This window comes from Cimex lectularius, unplaced genomic scaffold, assembly GCF_000648675.2.
Source record: "Cimex lectularius strain Harlan isolate CLEC.00 unplaced genomic scaffold, Clec_2.1 scaffold134, whole genome shotgun sequence".
Taxonomy (NCBI): Eukaryota; Metazoa; Arthropoda; class Insecta; order Hemiptera; family Cimicidae; genus Cimex; species Cimex lectularius.
In genome coordinates, this window is record NW_019392747.1 from 837,633 (window position 1) to 856,627 (window position 18,995).

At 35.0% G+C, this 18,995-nt stretch overlaps 1 protein-coding gene across 4 annotated transcripts in view; it reads right to left on the reverse strand.

Moving 5' to 3' along the window:
• Positions 1–1,111: 1,111 nt before the first annotated feature.
• The window catches only part of LOC106670214 (zinc transporter ZIP8-like), a 53,622-nt gene continuing 35,738 nt past the window's right edge, over positions 1,112–18,995 (reverse strand). For 3 of the 4 annotated variants that reach the window (XM_014400327.2, XM_014400328.2, XM_014400326.2), the window contains 3 exons: positions 16,274–16,445; positions 4,409–4,593; positions 1,113–1,572 (listed from right to left, as the gene is read on the reverse strand). In XM_014400327.2, the coding sequence (XP_014255813.1) occupies positions 1,417–1,572; positions 4,409–4,593; positions 16,274–16,445 (513 nt within the window). In that variant the 3' untranslated portion in view covers positions 1,113–1,416. Of the gene's footprint in view, positions 1,573–4,408; positions 4,594–16,273; positions 16,446–18,995 lie in introns of all 4 variants that reach the window. The other variant, XM_014400329.2, reaches the window with a different exon arrangement.

Here is an 18,995-nt window from a genome sequence, read left to right on the forward strand (position 1 = left end):
GATTACCTCCGATCTCTCGAATTTAACATCGAAGTTGGTTAATTTTAAGTTGTTTCGGTAAGTATACTTTTTTTGTATTTTTCCTCCTTTTATTATTTTTTTTTGGGGGGGGGGGGTTTCATTAATTTTTTCTATTATATGCAAATCTTAAATTATATATTCTTTCTGACGCGAATTGCGCCAAATTTTGTACGTTTTTGTCGTTCAAGGGGACCCAATGGTCCAGAATAAATTTTTCTTCTTCTTCCTTACATGTCAGGTATGGAATAACCAGGAACGGGCAGTATATCGAGAAACATTTGAGTTTAATGTTCTTTCTGGTTGTTTAGAAATTTCATTTCGGCTAAGTATGGTTATGAGAAGAAAAAAGATGTTTTTTAAGGTAAATTACATGTTTCTTTTTGTAATTTTATGTATTGTTAGACCTGAACAAGTCAAGAGCGGAAGGAAGACGATAAGGGTTGGTCACCGCTGTCCAAATCAAGACCCATTGAGCACAGTACACTCTTCCTCTCCTCTAGCATCAATCTTCGTTTTACCTTTCTTTTATTTTTTCTTTCCCCCGTCTTTCCCGCCTTAATTTATTTCCGTCCCTCTTCACATCCCTTTTATTCCCAACCTCGAAACCTTTGAGGGAAAAAATCTTTTCTCAGATCAGCTTTAGGCACCAGGATCAAGAAAACATTCCTGGGTGTAACGACCTTAGCGATTTTTTTTTTTCACGCTCAAATTTGCAATAATGGATGGATGCAATGCCTTTCCTAGATCTTATTTTGTCCCTATGTAATAATAATAATTTGTGAGAATTTTAGTAGAAAGACGAGTATGTTTTTCTACCACGAAATTGAAACAAGGGCATTGCATAAAAATAGCGCTAAATTTACAGCTTGTATATATATATATTTAACAAGGGTTCGCAACAGCAGAGGTCATATAAACGTAGGGCCGCTGGATTCGAACCCGGGACCTTTACCTTAAAGTGAGGAGCGCCGTGTCAAAGCCTAAACCGTTGCGGCCATCGACGCCCCTGTAACTGCTTATTATTTACATTATCAAGTACAGATTAAAAGGAATTAAATAAAAAATAACTTATTATAAAAATATATTATTTTTAAACTAAAACAATTTCAATCGACTTGCAGATACAAACATAATAATATAATTGTCCAAAAACTAAGACTAGACGAACACAGATTAACTCATTGACAATACAAGCACAGAACCACATAAAACTATAATTAAAAACATGTATATACAATTACTTACAAGTGTAAAATCGGGGTTTTGATCACAGGTTTGACGGTCAAACGCACATTTTGGACGTAAGTTAAAACGATTCATTTCACTTTACGTTTATTTTAATAAATGAATACAAATTTAAAGTACTTTTCACTTTTTATACATTGTCGTATTATTTTAAAATAAGTTCGTTAATTTTTCGTTATATTTTGTGACCAAATATATTATGCAGGAGCCAGTGATCATTCCGATGTTCTGCAGACAGAAGAAAACAAGCGTGTCATTCCGGCCCTTCTTGAGCTTCATTTTCTGCATCTCTTTTAGTTCCGGTATCTGTGAAAATGTACAATCCGTTAACAACGGTTCATCGAGAAACAGAATTATGCGATTATCTGATGAAAATCGGTCCGCCTATTTTCGCTTTATCCCGTCAAACTCATATCGCCTGACAGACTTCCGCTAAAGATAGCGATAACGCAGAATAGGGCACAAAAGGGAGAATAGGCGAACCAACCTAACATTTTAGATATGTCCCCGTATCTGTCACATTATACAACATTATTTTAAGATAATTATATAATTACATTCGTTAGATTTCGTGATCTGATTGACCAAATAACATCTTTCAATTAATTGATCTTTATGTAAGGTATTGGTTGAGATAAAAATGGCCATTTCATTTGTCGCCAACAATGAAATAGATTACACGACAATTGAAAAGGAGCAAAAAGGAGGGAAAATTAGAAAGTTAGGTTGAGATGACAAGTTGGTTTCGAGTGGATCGACATCGCGATAGTTTAAGTGGTAGAGCAGCGGCGTATTTAGCCGAAGGTCGTAGGTTCGAATCCCGCTCGTGACATTGACTATTTTATCTCAACGAATACCTTTCATAAATATTAATTAATTGAAAAATTTATTTAGAAATCGTTAGATGCGGTCTGGTGTGATGTAGGTTAAAAAAAAAAACATTTTCTTTATCGTGCCAACGTTTCCATCTTTATTGAGATCATCTTCAAGGCCTGGGGTTAACAAACAATGTTTACATATAATAATTACATTTTGGATGTGGAAAAATGAATTTATACAATGCAAAATATATTTTTTATATATTCAATCAAATATATTTTATATATTCTACTCACTCAAAGGGTTTATCTTCTGTGTAATTGTGCCATTCTTGCGTGTCTTGTCGAGAGTGCCAGTGAGATTTTGCTATTTTGTGTATATATACGTTGGATTTTGAATATTTCACTTTTCCACATCCAAAATGTAATTGTTATATGTAAACAATGTTTGTAAATCCCAGGCCCTGAAGATGATCTCAATAAAGATCGAAACGTTGGCACGACAAAGAAAAGGTTTTCTTAAACCTACAACACACCAGACCGCATCTCACGATTTCTAAATAAATATCGATTAATGGTCGCTAATCGCCACACATAATTGAAAAATGTTAATTGGTCAATCGGACCACGAACTGCAATGAATTTAGTTTACAATATTATAAAACTTGAAAAAGTTCTTCTGTTTTCTGGTCGAAATATAATGGATTTAATAAGTAAAACGAAGTATATCTTCACTAAGAGCTCTCCGCAGCCATTTCATTTGTCGCCGAGAATCAAATCCTGATTCACGACATTTGAAAAACGGCTAAAAGGAAGAAAAATTCGAAGGTAAGTTCAGATAGGGAGAGTTGGTGACCGAGTGACGATAGCTCAAGTATTCTAAGTATAAGCAAATACAGAAAAATTGCTCAAATTCTTTTGTTCACTCAACAATATCATATTTTTATGTTCTTAATATATTGCCAATACTAAAAAAATTAATACAGGCGGAATTTTTTAACAATAATTTCATAATTTGATCAAAACCGATCGTTATTGTCTCTGTAACTTTGCTGGATTAGACTATCATTCAGATCTAGTCGCAATTAAACCCTGCAAACAGCAATCATAGTAATATTTATCAAAAAATTAAAGAAATTACAAAATATTTAATATTTACTCCAAAGATTCTAAAATCCCCGTTAGAAAAATCCTCTAGACATGACCTCATTACTTCCAATTGTTCGTAAACCGTAACATATGTAATCCAATCTTACGTACGAGTCATTTTCCTTCCCTATGAAAGTCTTTAGTCTTTTTCATTACCACCCAACATTCCTGTAATGCACAAAATATAGCGAAAACCTCATATTACAATCTTTAATGCCCAGCCTAAATTCACGTAATATCATTTCTTCTTCTTTCTTCATAATGCTTCCTCCCCACTAATAGACTGCTGCTTACTGATGTGTACAGGAAATTTTTATAGATGGGCTTCTCACAAGGGGGTATTCTTGGCCCCTTTTATACTGCTGACTTACTTATACATCCAATCCAGTCATTACCCCCTACCTACGGCAATTTTTGTATTCTAACTCGAATCTTAACCGAAAAACGTATAACATCCCACAACACCTTGAGCTTATCGAAAGATGATGCTGGAGAAAATGCAAGTACATTTACATTGAACAAAACTGTCTTGCCTTTTTGGGTACATCTACAACAAGCGACATGAACTTACGTAACAAACTCGGAATAATGACAGCAGAAATACGTGAAATCTCAACGCTAGAGATATAACATGAGACTGCCAAGCAAAGCATTAATCATAAAAATCATAAAACTTTATACAAAACGTGAGTTAGTGGTGTGGTGTTCCACCAATCCTACCAATGTCTATCAAATCAAAAGTCCTCAAACGAATCGTCAAAGCTCTTACTACGTCGCTAACTGCACTTTCCACAACGACAAGAACATGTGATGAATGAATTAATCGGTTCTCACATCTTAAAGCATCTCAATTTTCTGCTTTAATCCTTCATATTGAGTGTCAGCTGGATTTCTCGGAATTGTCCCAAACTCAGAGTGCAGTGCTGGTGAAAGTGTTAATGTCGTAACCGGATGAAAATATCAATACAAATACATTTGTAATAAATACAATAGGTACAGAGTAAGAACAAATAGATTTTTCAAACTTAAGAGCATGAGTGTTTTTTTAAATTCGTAATTGCTCAAAGCTATCGTTGTCGGGACGCTCGTTGTGTATGCCAAAATTTGCTGGGGCGCCTTCTTGTTCTTTCCTGAAAAATTTTGCTAAAAAATTATTGAAAAACAATGCTATTTACCAAATGAGTCAGAGAGACATATAAGAACACGCCTCCTGCGAATGCGAATATATAATGAGCTTCTTCCAGCTCGCCCAAAACAATTCCAAGCACGAGGCCGACGAAGGCTGTACACGCAGAAAGGAAATTGAAAATTATCGCTTTCGAGAAGGACATGCCCGCTTTCAGCAAAATGGCGAAATCACCTGGAACAAAAGCAGAAACAGATGAAATAAAAGAGGGGTGTCATTTGCATAATCTTATCGTAAAATCCGGCAACCATGGCCTGGAAAATGGGTGAAATGAGAGAAAAGTGAAATGCATGTTGTGTATTTACCGCCCTTTCATTCAAAACCCGTTCAAACACACCTACAACAAGTTTACTTTTTTTAAACAAATAAGCTCCGGACTACTTAAGTAATATTCCCCTCCCAACTGAGGACAGGGAGCAGTACCTCGGACTGTACATCGTCAAATGCCTGACCTACAATTCTCACACACGACTTTAAGACACGATACAGAGCTATTCCATGATTTCTTGGCCTACCTAGATTTACCTCTCACCAATAAAAGGCCGCTTTACAACACCTTAGATAAGCCGATATTGACTTACGTACTGGAAGTGTGGGGCTCATCCAAACATTACAGCATCCGCCGCATTCAAACTGCCCAATTTTTAGTAGTACGAAAAATACCAGATGCTCTATTTTATGTATCCAACGTTTCGTTCAAGATGAAATCCGTTTTCGTTACCGACCGAAAGTTTCACAAAACCCTCGCTTTATGCGGATGACATAGGTGTCTACTGTTCATCCTGGAGGCCTAAGACAATTGTGAAAAATTAAATGACAGCGTCACCAGGATTTGCAGGTTTTGTCACCGCTGGAAACTCAGGATTAATGCCAAAGCTGTTAGGCCGTTATTAGCCTGATATTTAGCCGAAAGTCGTGGGTTCGAATCCCGCCTCACACAAATTTTTCATTTAAAAAAAATTGTGTGTAATTAACTGAGTATTTATATAATTAAGTAGAAGCAGACAAAATAATTAAAAAATTAGTAATAACGGCAATGTAAATAATATTGGGAAAATTACAATTCTACTACCGTCGTATGTGTACAGGCAGTCCCCTATACATGAATTATTTCCCATAATATGCAATATCATATGTTCGTCAATACGGTCGTCCATATTTGTTCGTTACATTCAAATGTAATCTGACATTTGATTGTAAGATCAAAGAACTTCTATTGCCCGGCCAAACGTCACAAGATCGTCGTGACATTACTGCAAGGTTTCAAGCAGAAATTGAAATCATCGATGAACGTCATGTGTTCGGAGAAACTAGTCGTAGTATACACTTGATTTAGTTGATGAGTAAAATGACACCCGATGAGATGATAACGTAATTTCAACAAAAATTCCTGATTCTACCGTCATTTCTAAAATTATTTGCAATTTTTACACAAAAAAATGATTCCTGGTCGAAGTGGTGTTCACTAGTTTAACTCACTATGTACGAATGATATAAAATACAAAAAACGTTATACAAGAGCTTTTCTTCTATAAAATATTGAATTGATGGCAATGATGTTGTCCAAACTATCGCCATCGATCAATCGATGAAAATTGTACATCGATAATTTTAAATGTTGATAAACCAAGATATTGAAGTTGATAATCGTTTGGTTTTTCCATATTTACTACAGTGATCTAAAACCTTGAAAGCGTTTATCAATGTTAAATACTTCGTAAATCATATGTGATATATGTATATTTGTATATGTATATTCGTAAATCATCAGATACAATTGGAAATGTTTCAGCAAAGTGATATGGCTGTTTGTGGTGTATAGAGTGAAAATAGCTCTATTGATGAAATCAAACAACATGGACGATATATTAGTAGCAATTAAGCAGTTTGACGTATTGTATCCTTTCCAGTTCATGAAAGACACCCAACAGTTTCTCATTTGTCAGTTTATCTCGAAAACGAGCAACAAGTATATATCATACCAAAAAATGTAATTGAAAGAGCAGCAGCAACACCAACAAAAACATCGACTGAATTTTTCATTAAGCCTAATACAATTTATCAAAACATAAAGATTTACAAATTTTATTTTCAATACTAGCTTTGGAAAGATTATATACGATACATCCAAATCAGGCAGAATGTTAATATTTGTTTTTAGCATTGTTGAACGTTCGTGGGCCAAAATTTAAGAACTTTTAAGAACACCAAGAGGTACAAAGTACTGATACCAGAACGGGAAGAATGGGCCAAGGGAACACAACTTTGGGAACGGGAAGACAAATTCCTACTGGTATACTGACGGATCCAAAACCGATAAGGGTACGGGAGCTGGGGTCTTTGGGACGAACCCCAAGACCGAAATGATGGTAAACCTAGGCAAGTATGCTACAGATTTCCAGTCTGAAATCATAGTGATTGAACAATGTGCCAGAGGAATAAAAAGGCTAGGAATACATTCCCGGAAGATAGCCATTTTCTCTGAAAACCAGGCAGCTATCAGGGCCTTAGCCTGATGCGAGACGAAGGCAAAGAGTGTCAGTGGCAAAGACGGAAGTCAGCGACACTAATGACCTGACCCTGGCATGGGTATCTGGACATTCGGGGCATAGAGGCAATGAAAAGTTCGACCTTTGGCCAAAAAGGTAGCCAACATTGACTGTATGGGCCCAGAACCCTACTGCAGCCTAGCAGCCTGCCACAAAAGAGGATACATCTTAAAATGGATCCTTAATGTGTCCAAAACCTGATGGAACAATTCCACGGGTATGAGATACGCGAAGAGATTCGTAGAAGGACCATCCGCAAAACTTACAAAAGAATTACTGGAAGGCAACCTCAACCGAACAGGATTCTGATTGGACTCCTGACAGGGCAATACCACTTAATATTTTCTTTGGTGATTGATCAGCCTTCTCAGTTTAAATATATTTTTTCTTTCCAAAAGGTAAATTGGGGATAAGGCGAGGAAAAATTTAACAATGTGCCAGAAAAATAAAAAGGCTAGGAATACATGCCCGGAAGATAGCCATTTTCTCTGACAGCCAAGCTGCTCTCAGGGTCGTAGCCTGATGCGAGGCGAAGGCAAAGAGTGTCAGTGGCAAAGACGGAAGTTAGCGACACTAATGATCTGACCTTGGCATGGGTCCCTGGACATTCGAGGCATAGAGGCAACGAATTTATTTTTTTCATTAAATTTTATTTCCTGGCCTCATCCCCAATCTATCTTTTGGAAAGAAAAAAATATACTACCACTTAAGAAAGCACATGCACCGGATAGGAGTACAGACAGAAGACCGTGCAGATACTGCTAGGAAGAGGAGGAGACTGCAGAACACATTTTATGTTTCCTTGAAGGTCTATGTAGGTGCAGATTCTTGCAACTAGGACAATAAAACCCACATGCAAGATCCTATACCAAGGAACCACTAGCAACGCTGTGGACGCTGGTTAATAGCCTGAAGCTGGCTAGTGAGTTACAAATAACAGAAGAGCACAATAGATATATTCAGGTCCATGTATTCCAAAATTTAACAGTTGATCGTTAGTGCACAACATATCAAGCATGGTAAAATATTTAGTTTATTCGAAAACTATGCACAATGGGATAGTTCACTTATCGAGGCGACAATTTCTGTTCGTCCAAATCAAATGCGAGCTTTATTGGCAATCACATCGTCTACATACGCACCATCAATTCCAAATGAATTATGAAAAAAATATGAAGATATTATGAATGAAGACATTCAGCATCGAATTCGTATAAGAAGTTTAAAACACGATATGTAATTCACATCAGAAATGTATAATGAAGGGTTTGGATTGAACAAGTGTTTGGTAATCATTAATGTCCTTGTCACAACTGAGACAGACATCACCTATTCGAATAGCTAATAACTTATTTTATACTGAATTACTACGCGCAAAAACTATAAAATCAATGCTAGATGAATACATTTTTCATACATTATACAATAAGAATCAAAATCATTATACTTATACGCTTGGTCCATGAGCCATCAGTTGATTAATCACATATTCAATAGTTACTGTATGAATAACAAATGATAAAAGCGATGAAGGTATTTCTTTATAATGGAAAGATCAAAAGCTTAGATGGCGGCCACACATTGCCGTCGAGGTGATGCCAAGGAAATTTTACTCTGAGAATTTCCTGTCCGAGGAGACTTAATTAAAATAAATCAAATTAAAACAATATTTTCGAAAGGAAACACAAAACAATAAACATTGCGGTCTCTCATGAAAACAACAACAACACTGATCCAGCTTAATAGTTTAGGATAAGTGAATGAGACAGATCTGGGTCAGGGAAAGCAGCAGCCATGCGCCCCCAGTTGTCGAGGTGGTGAATTAGCAGAGTTCTCCGCCTAGAAATTATACAACCAAGGATTTACATTACAGATCTGTTTTGGTCGGTATACTCGTACTGCCGAACAACTATTATGGAGGATTTGTCTTACTAACGTATATATTATAAAGTTTTGAATAAACGGGCCGACCTGACAGGACCACGATAAAATTCAAAAAATTTGACAAAAAAAATTGGTAGGATTAGATTTAAAAAAAATAAAGTCTATTAAGTCAAGAGAAGATTTAATTATAATTAAAAACCTGTCCAGACAAAGACAACTCAGAATGAACATTAATGTGTGGTGGTTAGTGACCGTTAATCGATAATTATTCAGAAATCGTGAGATGCGGTCTGGTGTGATGTAGGTATCAGAAAAACATTTTCTTAATCGTGCCAACGTTTCGATCTTTATTGAGATCATCTTCAGGGCTCAAAGTGTTTGTCTTCTGTGTAATTGTGCCATTCTTGCGTGTCGTGTTGAGAGTGCCATGTTGGATTTTGAGGGGGTGGGGAAGGAAGTCGGTATAGAAAAGATGATCTCAATAAAGATCGAAACGTTGGCACGATAAAGAAAATGTTTTTCTGATACCTCCATCACACCAGACCTCATCTCACGATTTTTGAATAATTAATATTAATTCAACCGCTGCCTGGATATTCTCTGAAGTAAATTACCAGACATGAAGCGGCTGAAAAACGTCGGCCATTAAGCCATTGTGTCATCAAAAAATAAATAGTTAATAAACATATAAAAAAAGAAATCGAAACAGGCCACAATTAATAAACATAAATAATAAACTAAATATTTCTTAATGGATTATTTAATAATAATTCAAATTATAATATAAACAAAAAAATTGCAAAATCTGTCTGTTCAAACAATATCTATATTTTATAATTATTTAAATTATTTTCTCTCGTGTTTAAACTATTTTTTTCCTTACCGCTGGGATGTTTATGCGATTTAATGTATTCCTTTAGACGAAATTCGGCCAAAATTACCCTTTACTAAGCCCGTTTTTGCCAGAGAAATACCGAGAATCAAAGCTTTTAAACTGATTCTGACACTCATTTTTATTGTTATAAAACATCATTAAATATTAACTCTTTAATGAAACTCCCTGACTATAAACTCGGGCCCTAATTAGATGACGACAAACAACATTGTAGACAAATATTTAAGAAGATGAAAATAAATTGTATTCTGGGGCTTTGGGCCTTGAATAATAAACATGTCCAAAATTTTGCACAATTTGTTTCAAAAAGAATATATAAATAAAAGATTTAAATGTAATGGCATAAAAAACAACGAAACGTATTAAATTAAAGAAGAAGAGGGAAAATTAACAGAAAAATAACCATTCTCGTTGTTAAATTGTACGGATAGGAAGTACTCAAAATGATGGGACTTAAAGGTTGGAAGGGTTGAGACAGGTCGAATGGCGTGAGGTAGGGAATTCCAGAGGTTATAGGAAGGAGCCTCTAAAAGCGGTGGATTTATTAGGAGGTAGACATCAGAAGGGCAAGTCTGGCGAGTGTATAGAAGACTTGAATGTTAACATATTATAATTAACAGGAAAGGGAAAGGGAAGAAATCTTTTGTTAGGGGAAGAATCCAAGGAGGAATAACTAGCCTGCGATAGTAGAGTTATGTGTGTATATATATATATATATATATACTCTACTATCGCAACTCAAGATATACGCTTTAATTTATTTCCTCGCCTCTGCTATCGATCACCATTTTCTTTTCTTTAAATCTACGACAGAAGTGGGATATGATCTATGATCTTCCTCTGCATCATTTTGATTTGACGCCATCCAATTCGGGTGACAGATTTTGGACATTATAAGTCGACGAAGATGAAAAAAAGAATCGGCTCGACCGGCCGCCATGTTTTCAAGAATCGCCTGCCGAAAGTATTGCGACTCAATTGCCTGAAGGAAACAACACTACCAGTGTTCAACCCTCGCAATGAGGAATGCCTTTAATCTCGTCATCATCATGTACAGGAGTATTACAATGCTCTTCTTGCACCCGAATCATTAACTTGAATCAATCAGCGGAATGCCGGAACATCTGGACTTAATCATCGACTCGGATCCAGGACGAGCTCCACCTCGACGTGCTACACCTGCGGCGAAAAGGACACCTCATCACCCGGATGCAGGCGAAAAAAGATTATAGGGCAGTCTTTCGTTTTTGATTCCAGTTCTAGCACTGCAAAAAGGATTGGCTTATGAGTCCTAACACTCAAACATAATGGTGAGCCGTTCCATGTTTATTTTGACTCCGGTTCCGAGAGATCTCTGGTTTGCATTTAGATTTAAAGAGAAAAAACTCAGCAATAACTTTTTCCAATTTATTTACTTTAAATGGTTTGGGTTCTGCATAGTTAAAAGTCTGATGCAAATATTCTCACAATAATGCTGAAATTAATTGGCGTAAAGTTAATAAATTTGATTTCACGTAATTCCGACGTTTCATCGTTATCAGTCGAAAAATTCTCTCGCCCGGTCTTTCTACGTAAATTACTGGATCAGAATGCTTCCTTTAAAATGGAAAACCCAATTTAAATATACAAATTTTATCAATATGTGAAAACTCAGCTATTGTACAATATTGTCGTGCCTTAACCGAAGGCCTGGGAGATGTGTTCCGAAAAGAAATTGATCCAAAATCTAAAAAAAATATCATTTTTGCCGTCTTGAAATTCGAGGTTCTCACCCCAACTGTACGTTTTTTTATAAGAATTTTAATTAACGTCGTTGTTTAAGCCATGCGTATTCGCTTTGGTAAAAGAACAACCAAGGCATAATCCTAGGACCAGTCTTTCGAGTTAAAACTCCAAGCAGTCTATGGAATAAAGTATTTTCATAACTATGTACAGTCCGATTTTTTTATCGTAGTGACTGAATGTTTTTCGTCCCGTGCGACGTAAGCAAAATCAAAACTGATTCACAAATATTTACTAAGTTTTGATTTTAAAATGCAGTATCCTAAGGCTACCGGAATGCAACCCGTGGTTCCTTCTATTCACAAAATTTATGCTATATATATTGAGCTTCAGCAGCAGACGGACATGAATTATTATAAAGATTTTTTTATGGAAGGTTGCTTTGAAATACGTACAATTTAAAAAAATTGTTTGTATCTGTTTTATGTAAAAAGAAACAGACAACGATTTTTCAAAAGAAGAACCTTTTTAATGAGCAAACAATTAAACACAAAATATATTTTAATAAATCTTTAAATTAAAGAACAAGAATAAGAAAATCTAGTGTTAAATGTATATTTTATATCTAAATACAAATCAGTTACAAATTTTTATTCAAGCAACAGCTTTTTTTTTTGTATACCCGGAGCCCACATAGTCCGACCGTAGCAGCAGTTGAACGCCTAACAAGAAATTTAATTGTTTTACATCTTAACTCGATTATTGCAGGAATTGAGAGTATGATGGATTATCATGCGATGGCTTTTTATTTCTTCGCGACGAATTCTGTAAAATCTGTTAGCCGATCGTGAAACATTTTCCAAAAGAAGGTGCTCGGTCATGCTCAAACGAGGTGGAAATTTATGATCGGAAATAACATTTCAACAAGTAGTGGCGCGTAAAAAATTTCCGAGGGGCTGCAGGAAATAAGTAAGCGAGCATTAAACAGGATAACGAGTAATCAGAAATTTTATGTTGCATCATATAATTTTAAAATGCATAGCAGATGAAAAGAAATATTTATTTACAGAAAAATAAATCAAATACAGTATTTTTAATATTGGTCATCTTATAGGAAATAGACGTGATTTTTTCAATTTGTGTATCCTCCAATGCTCTGACAGACACCCAGCGAATCCATATGCTTCTTGCTGATGTGTAAAGCCCAGAAGACATAGAAAATATGACAATGCGGATGTAACAGAGCTGTGGATGGAGAACATTACAACCAAATATCACCGAAGCATATTGAGGAAAACAATTCCTCTGGTTCATTTTTCCTCCCCCTTAAGAAGTGTCTAGGATCTGATTATGACTTTTGACTTTGACAACTTCTAATAAATTTAATACGTCGTTGCTTTTCTCTAGAATTATGTTAAATTGGGAGAAACAGAGTAAAAACACGTGGCAGAAAGCTTGCCCTGAAAAACCTGACAACTATATGTAACTCTATAAGAAAAATTACATTAGTCGATTCCTAAAAGAGAATAATTGAACAAAAGCCAATATTTTAGAGTTAGTACACCGTTTCTTTCTCCTTTCATTCACTAAGATCCATCCATGTTCCAAACTTAGAAAACGGAGAGGGGAGCGTATTTGGCTGCAACGGTTTAGGCGTTGACACGACGCCCATCACTATAAAGGAAAGGATCCGGGGTTCGAATCCAGCGGCGCCGAATTCGAACATCGACACACCGAGAGTTCATATAACTTTGTAATTGAAACACCCTCGTAAAAAAACTTACAAAACAGATTAAATTCATTCGTCAATTTACGAGGCGATATGAGCATTAAAACTTACAAAAAAATATTTTTATTTATATAAAGAGTATAAAAAAAATTTAGATAAATGTAAAAAACAAAATGAAGTGGCAAAACTAGAAACTACTGTGATAACCTAACCATTCCTTGTGGTAAAAAAATAAATAATTAAAACTAGAAATAGGTTTGAAGTGTATTGCCGGTAGATTCCCTCCCAAGTGATATTTAATAGGGGACCGCGGTAGCCGAGTGGTTAGCACGAGAGACTCTCACGCCGCGGTCGTGGGTTCGATTCCCACCGTCGCCTCTGGCCCTTTTTTCCCGATAACCCCCAATTTGAACACAAGAATTCGTACTATGGCTAATACGCAAGATCATAAGTTATATGCTGAACGAATATTGCGTCCGTCTTCATTCGTCTATTTGTTGAACTACTTAAAAGCGTTTCACCATTGTGCATCTTCAGTGAGGAACTGTCTGTTATTTTGCCCGAGTAGGGCTTATATGTCACTGGCTCCGTGTAGTTATTGAGCCCATTGGTCAAAAAATAACCGACGAAGGAAATAACCGACATCACAATGCTTGAGTAATTCAAAAACCTACTCTTCAAGACGGACCCAATAAGAAATCCACTAGCGTATTCAGTCAACTCAAAATTCTTACGGTTCATACTGAATGAAGCAGTGTTGTCAGTTACTGGGCAATTTCTCCTACAAGTGGTTCAACTAATGTAATCAGTATTAGAAAATATTTACTCAATACAATATTTATAGTTGTAAATTACAAATGAAAAAGTTAAAATAATGAAGGTTTAAAATGTCCAATTTAAAACAAACTATTTACTCGGTAATTAGGTATTTTCAGGCAAATGTAACTAAATTGTAAAAAATACAATAAAACAAAGTTTCAAATAATTGTTATTGTTTTTGATTTAACCAAATAAATTACGCTCTAATTTGGTAGATTTTCAAATAAATAAACGTACCTGTACTCACGGCTCTTAGAGGATACCGTTCCCGCAACACAGCTTGGTCTTGGAAATAGTATTTTTCAATATCATGAACTAAAATCTGTCACAATAAGTAGTGAAGGGGTAAGTGTGGCAATTCGTGTCGATTTTTTTTTTTTTTTTGGGGGGGGGGAGATAAATCAAATTCGCGCTTCTCACTCCGATATTTTTTTGCTTCATGGAAATACATAAAATCATGGTATTAATCTGTACGTTTTTAGTTGGTTCTAATTAACCAAAGTGGCTATTTAAATTTATTTATAATTTATATGTGATGTGTGATTGAGATGAAAAATTAGTGTCACGCGCGGGACTCGAACCCACGACCTTCGGTTTCATAGGCCGCTCAAACCACTTGAGCTATCGTGACTTCGGTCCCCCGGGGCCCTAACACATCATCTCAAGCTACAACTTTTTCATAAAAACTATATCATTTTGATAATATCGTTAGTCATATTTTATTCTATACGTTTTTATTCAAATTTTGTTTTTATCTTGACGCATTCTATTACACAGACTGAGACAACCAAAAACAGACTACAGTAAGATCACATCTTATTGGAAATTTAACGTAGTTTTCAATGGTATCAACGAATTTGTCCAAAACCTTTTAGTTTTGGTGTTATCAATGTTTGTTTGAAAGAAAATCGTGAAATCTTAAAATATCAGAAAAAGAAAAATAATAGAAAAGATTAATGGTGGAGTGAGTGTGTTGTTCAATCTTTTTAAAAAATATAGTTCCTACTCCTAGTAAGTTGTTTTCGACGATCCGGATTTCCGACAGCTCATCATCTGTTGAAGGAGCTCTACAATCTCACGTCCCTCGACATGAAATGAATTGAATGACAAGAAGACACAGAAAGAGGAATAACACCGAAACTGTTGAGATTCGGACCATAGTTAATTAGGATTTTTTGGTTCCATTTTAGATGTAAAATCTACTGGCAAAGTTTGAAACACGAATAGCACAACATCCTGTATATAATTTTATTTTTGTTTATTTACCCTTTAATAATGACTGTTTTTTTAATTTTTCAGATATCTAAAATGTGTGGTGATTAGTGACCGTTAATCGATAATTATTCAGAAATCGTGAGATGCGGTCTGGTGTGATGTAGGTTTCAGAAGGTTTCACTATCAACACGACACGTAAGAATGGCACAATTACACAGAAGACAAACACTCTGAGCCCTGAAGATGATCTCAATAAAGATCGAAACGTTGGCACGATAAAGAAAATGTTTTTCTGAAACCTACATCACACCAGACCGCAACTCACGGTTTCTGAATAGATATCTAAAATGTTTTCTTATTCTGATCTTTTTATTAATCATCAATTAACATTAATATTTCTATTATTTTTCAAATTTATATACTCATTTTCTCGCTACAGTGGTTTTTAATTTGTTTTTTTACTTTTTCTATTATTTTAACTTTTTCAAAATCCACTGTGTGTTTAGTCTCATTAGTATGCTTTGACAAACCTGTACAATCTAATTTATTAATGATATTTCTTTTGTATTTTTAATCAAAATCTTAAATAGATGGTAGAAAAGAATTAAGTTTGTTTTTAAAATTTTTGTAAAAAGTAAATTTTTCAGTGAGCCTTTTTTTTTACAAATCTTTATAATTTCTTTTGTCAGAAATGTGTATACTTTTGCAAATTTCCCCCTTTTTGGCAGATATTCAAATTTTGGATTAAATCTTGGGTTTGTTTTTAGACTTTCGTAAAATCCACCCACATAATAATAATGTAAAATTTTTTTGGGGGAAAAAAACTGTAAAAAATGCTCACTTCACGGTAACGTTTGTTTTTGCCCACACAAAATAATGACACAAAATATGATAATGCTTTTTTTTCGTTCCTTATAAGAAGTATTGATTTCTTTTTGCGTACGTGTGGATGTAACAAGCTGTAAATTTAGATTTTGGAATTTCATAATGTTAACATTTTCGTAGATTAGTGATTTAATTAAATTTAAAATTTTTAGTTACCTAGTTCGTGAGGATACTCTTCGCACGCTATTGCTATGCTCAAACCAAGTCCGGTCGGTATGCTTTGGCTGTAACCGGCTCCTATCGTTACCCCGTCAATGAAGTTGTGGATACCGTCTCCGAAGATTATCATCCATGCAACTCCAGCAACCGGCCGTTTCGGCTTTGCCATCTGAAAAACAATGTTTGTCAAAATGATGGCATATATCATCAAGACACAGCAGTCTGTTTGTTGAGTAAACTGCAAACAATCTTCTGAGCAAAATCACTCAAAGTATAAATATTTTAAAAATTATTGGTTGTTTTATTAGCAAATTAAAATTCTTCATTTTTTTCATATTAACTCACTCTATTATTATTAGGCAGAGACAACCAAAAACACAATTTCATAAATATAATAGAATAAGAATAACAAAATCACACGGGCACCTGCTTTTGGGCCAAAACCCGCGCAGGTGCCCCTTATCCAGAGAAAGGTTGGTCGATGTGTCCCACATAATAGAGGCCTGTCATGCCTTGGCTCTAATCAGGGAGCGTGTAGGCATGCCGCCGGATCTAAGAAGAGTTCTCGAACACGGTAGCGAGTTTCAGGGTCCCCTGTTCCGCTTTTTAGGGGAATTGGGAATTTTTTTATTGTATGTAGCTTTCAAAATGTGTGTTTTGTGTTTCTGTGACTTGTATGAGTGAATGTATTTATTAGTGTGAATGGAGAGGGGCTGAAGGTGAAGTTGCCTCTCCATCGCCTCTCAGGTTGTGTGTAAGACTTGGGCCGATGGCGGAAATTTTATAAAAATACCCCATCGACCCCAATTTAGAATAATTTCTTTTAGGAAAGAGGTAGATGGAAAAAGATCGAGTACGACCCCAAATTAAATTAGTTTATTGTAGTGAACAGGTAGATGGAGGAATATAGAGTACTCCATCTACCAAACAGTATGAGCGCGATCAATGTATAGAGGTATGAATGTATTTATTAGTGTGATTGTGTATCGAGTGTGTAGCCGTATTTCGCTAGTGCTTCGCGGCTGAAATGACCAAGCTGTCGGAGGCCCCTGTCAAAAAAAAATTTATCAAGATGATACAGTTTTTTTTATAATTCTTCAAAATTGGCAAAGAATAACAGAAAATCACAAACAAATCACTACTTGTTGATGCAGTACACTGCACACAATATTCTGAGAATCTGCAAACAATCTGTTGAAAAAATTGTTACCAGTCTGCTGAGTTTAATCATAATACAGCTGTTATTAGCTTTCAATATGATAATTTTTTATAAAACAATCTGGGATAAAGTCGATATGAAAGAAAATATTTTTATTTTTATTGCATCGGAAAATGTGCAGAAGTTAGTTAAAATAAAGCAATAAATAATATTACAGCTTTTTCAATCTTATGATTATGTTAAAAGAATTCAACATTTTTCAATGTTTTTTGTGTAAATCAACACTGAATGTTACAACAGGCGATTTCTTATCAGAGAAATATATAATTTAATATTGACATTCAAAACAGTCAAAGCAAAAGGTCCTTTTAACACCTCCACAGTAAATCAGACATCAAAAAATTTGCTCATATTACCTCCCACTTCCACCAGTGACATTTATTCCCGTTCTGATTAAAAATCGATCGTTCAAATTAAAATTTTGTTTACTTCATTCAAAAGGACAAAATTGTTTTCCGGACCTTCACCCACATTCGAATCGAATATGTATCGTCATTAGTTTTTGGAAAGGGTATCGTTTAATGGGATATTTTAGCACTTTGTTTGTTGATTCAAGGATATCAGTTGTCCTATTCCGACATAGTAGCAAGAAACATTATTTAGAAATCAGACGCTGGCAACATCAGCTTTCCAAGAATGTTTTACTTTCTAGAAACTGTTCTAAATCCTCAGGCATTTAATTAAGTGTCAACAAATATAAAGTAAAAACCCACAAGGTTGCACAATACATAAATTGATTTCTAGTGAGTGTACCCGTTAAATGCACAATGAATTTTATAAAAATAGGTTTTTTTAACCCTCCGATCAAGATGAATGATCATCAAGTAATGTAAACAAAATAATAGCATATTTAAAGATTTTTTAGAAATCAGTTGAAAACAATTTCATCTTATTCCGAATAATTTCAAAATGTTTGCAGATATATACCGTTGGATTACGATTATAATTCTTAGCTTTCTTCTAGCAAGTGTTACAAGCTGCAAATTCCAATTGATTTAATGTCTCTTATTTACCTATATTAACTGTTCAAATGTTATATACGTTCTATAGAAACAGGAAAGCATCTCTCTCTCTCTCTCTCTCTCTCTCTCTCTCTCTCTCTTTCTCTGTCTGTCTGTCTGTCTCTCTCTCTCTCTCTCTCAAACAATGATAGAACGTAAACAATTTTTGAAAAAAAAACTCATAAAATCTATAAAAAAATATTAGTTTTAGTAACTTCATTAACTTGTAAAAAATAAATTTAAATAATACAATTGTTTATATGATTAGTGACGGTTAGTCGATGATTATTCGGAGATCGTGAGATGCGGTCTGGTGTGACGTAGGTGTTAGAAAAACATTTTCTTACCGTGCCAAAGTTTCGACCTTTATTCAGATCATCTTCAGGGCCTGGGATATATAAACATTGTTTAAATTTTACAAATACCTGTAGGAGGTGAGAATAAAATATGAATTCATACAATGCTAGAAAATTTTAGATTAAAAAAAATGAATTTCTAC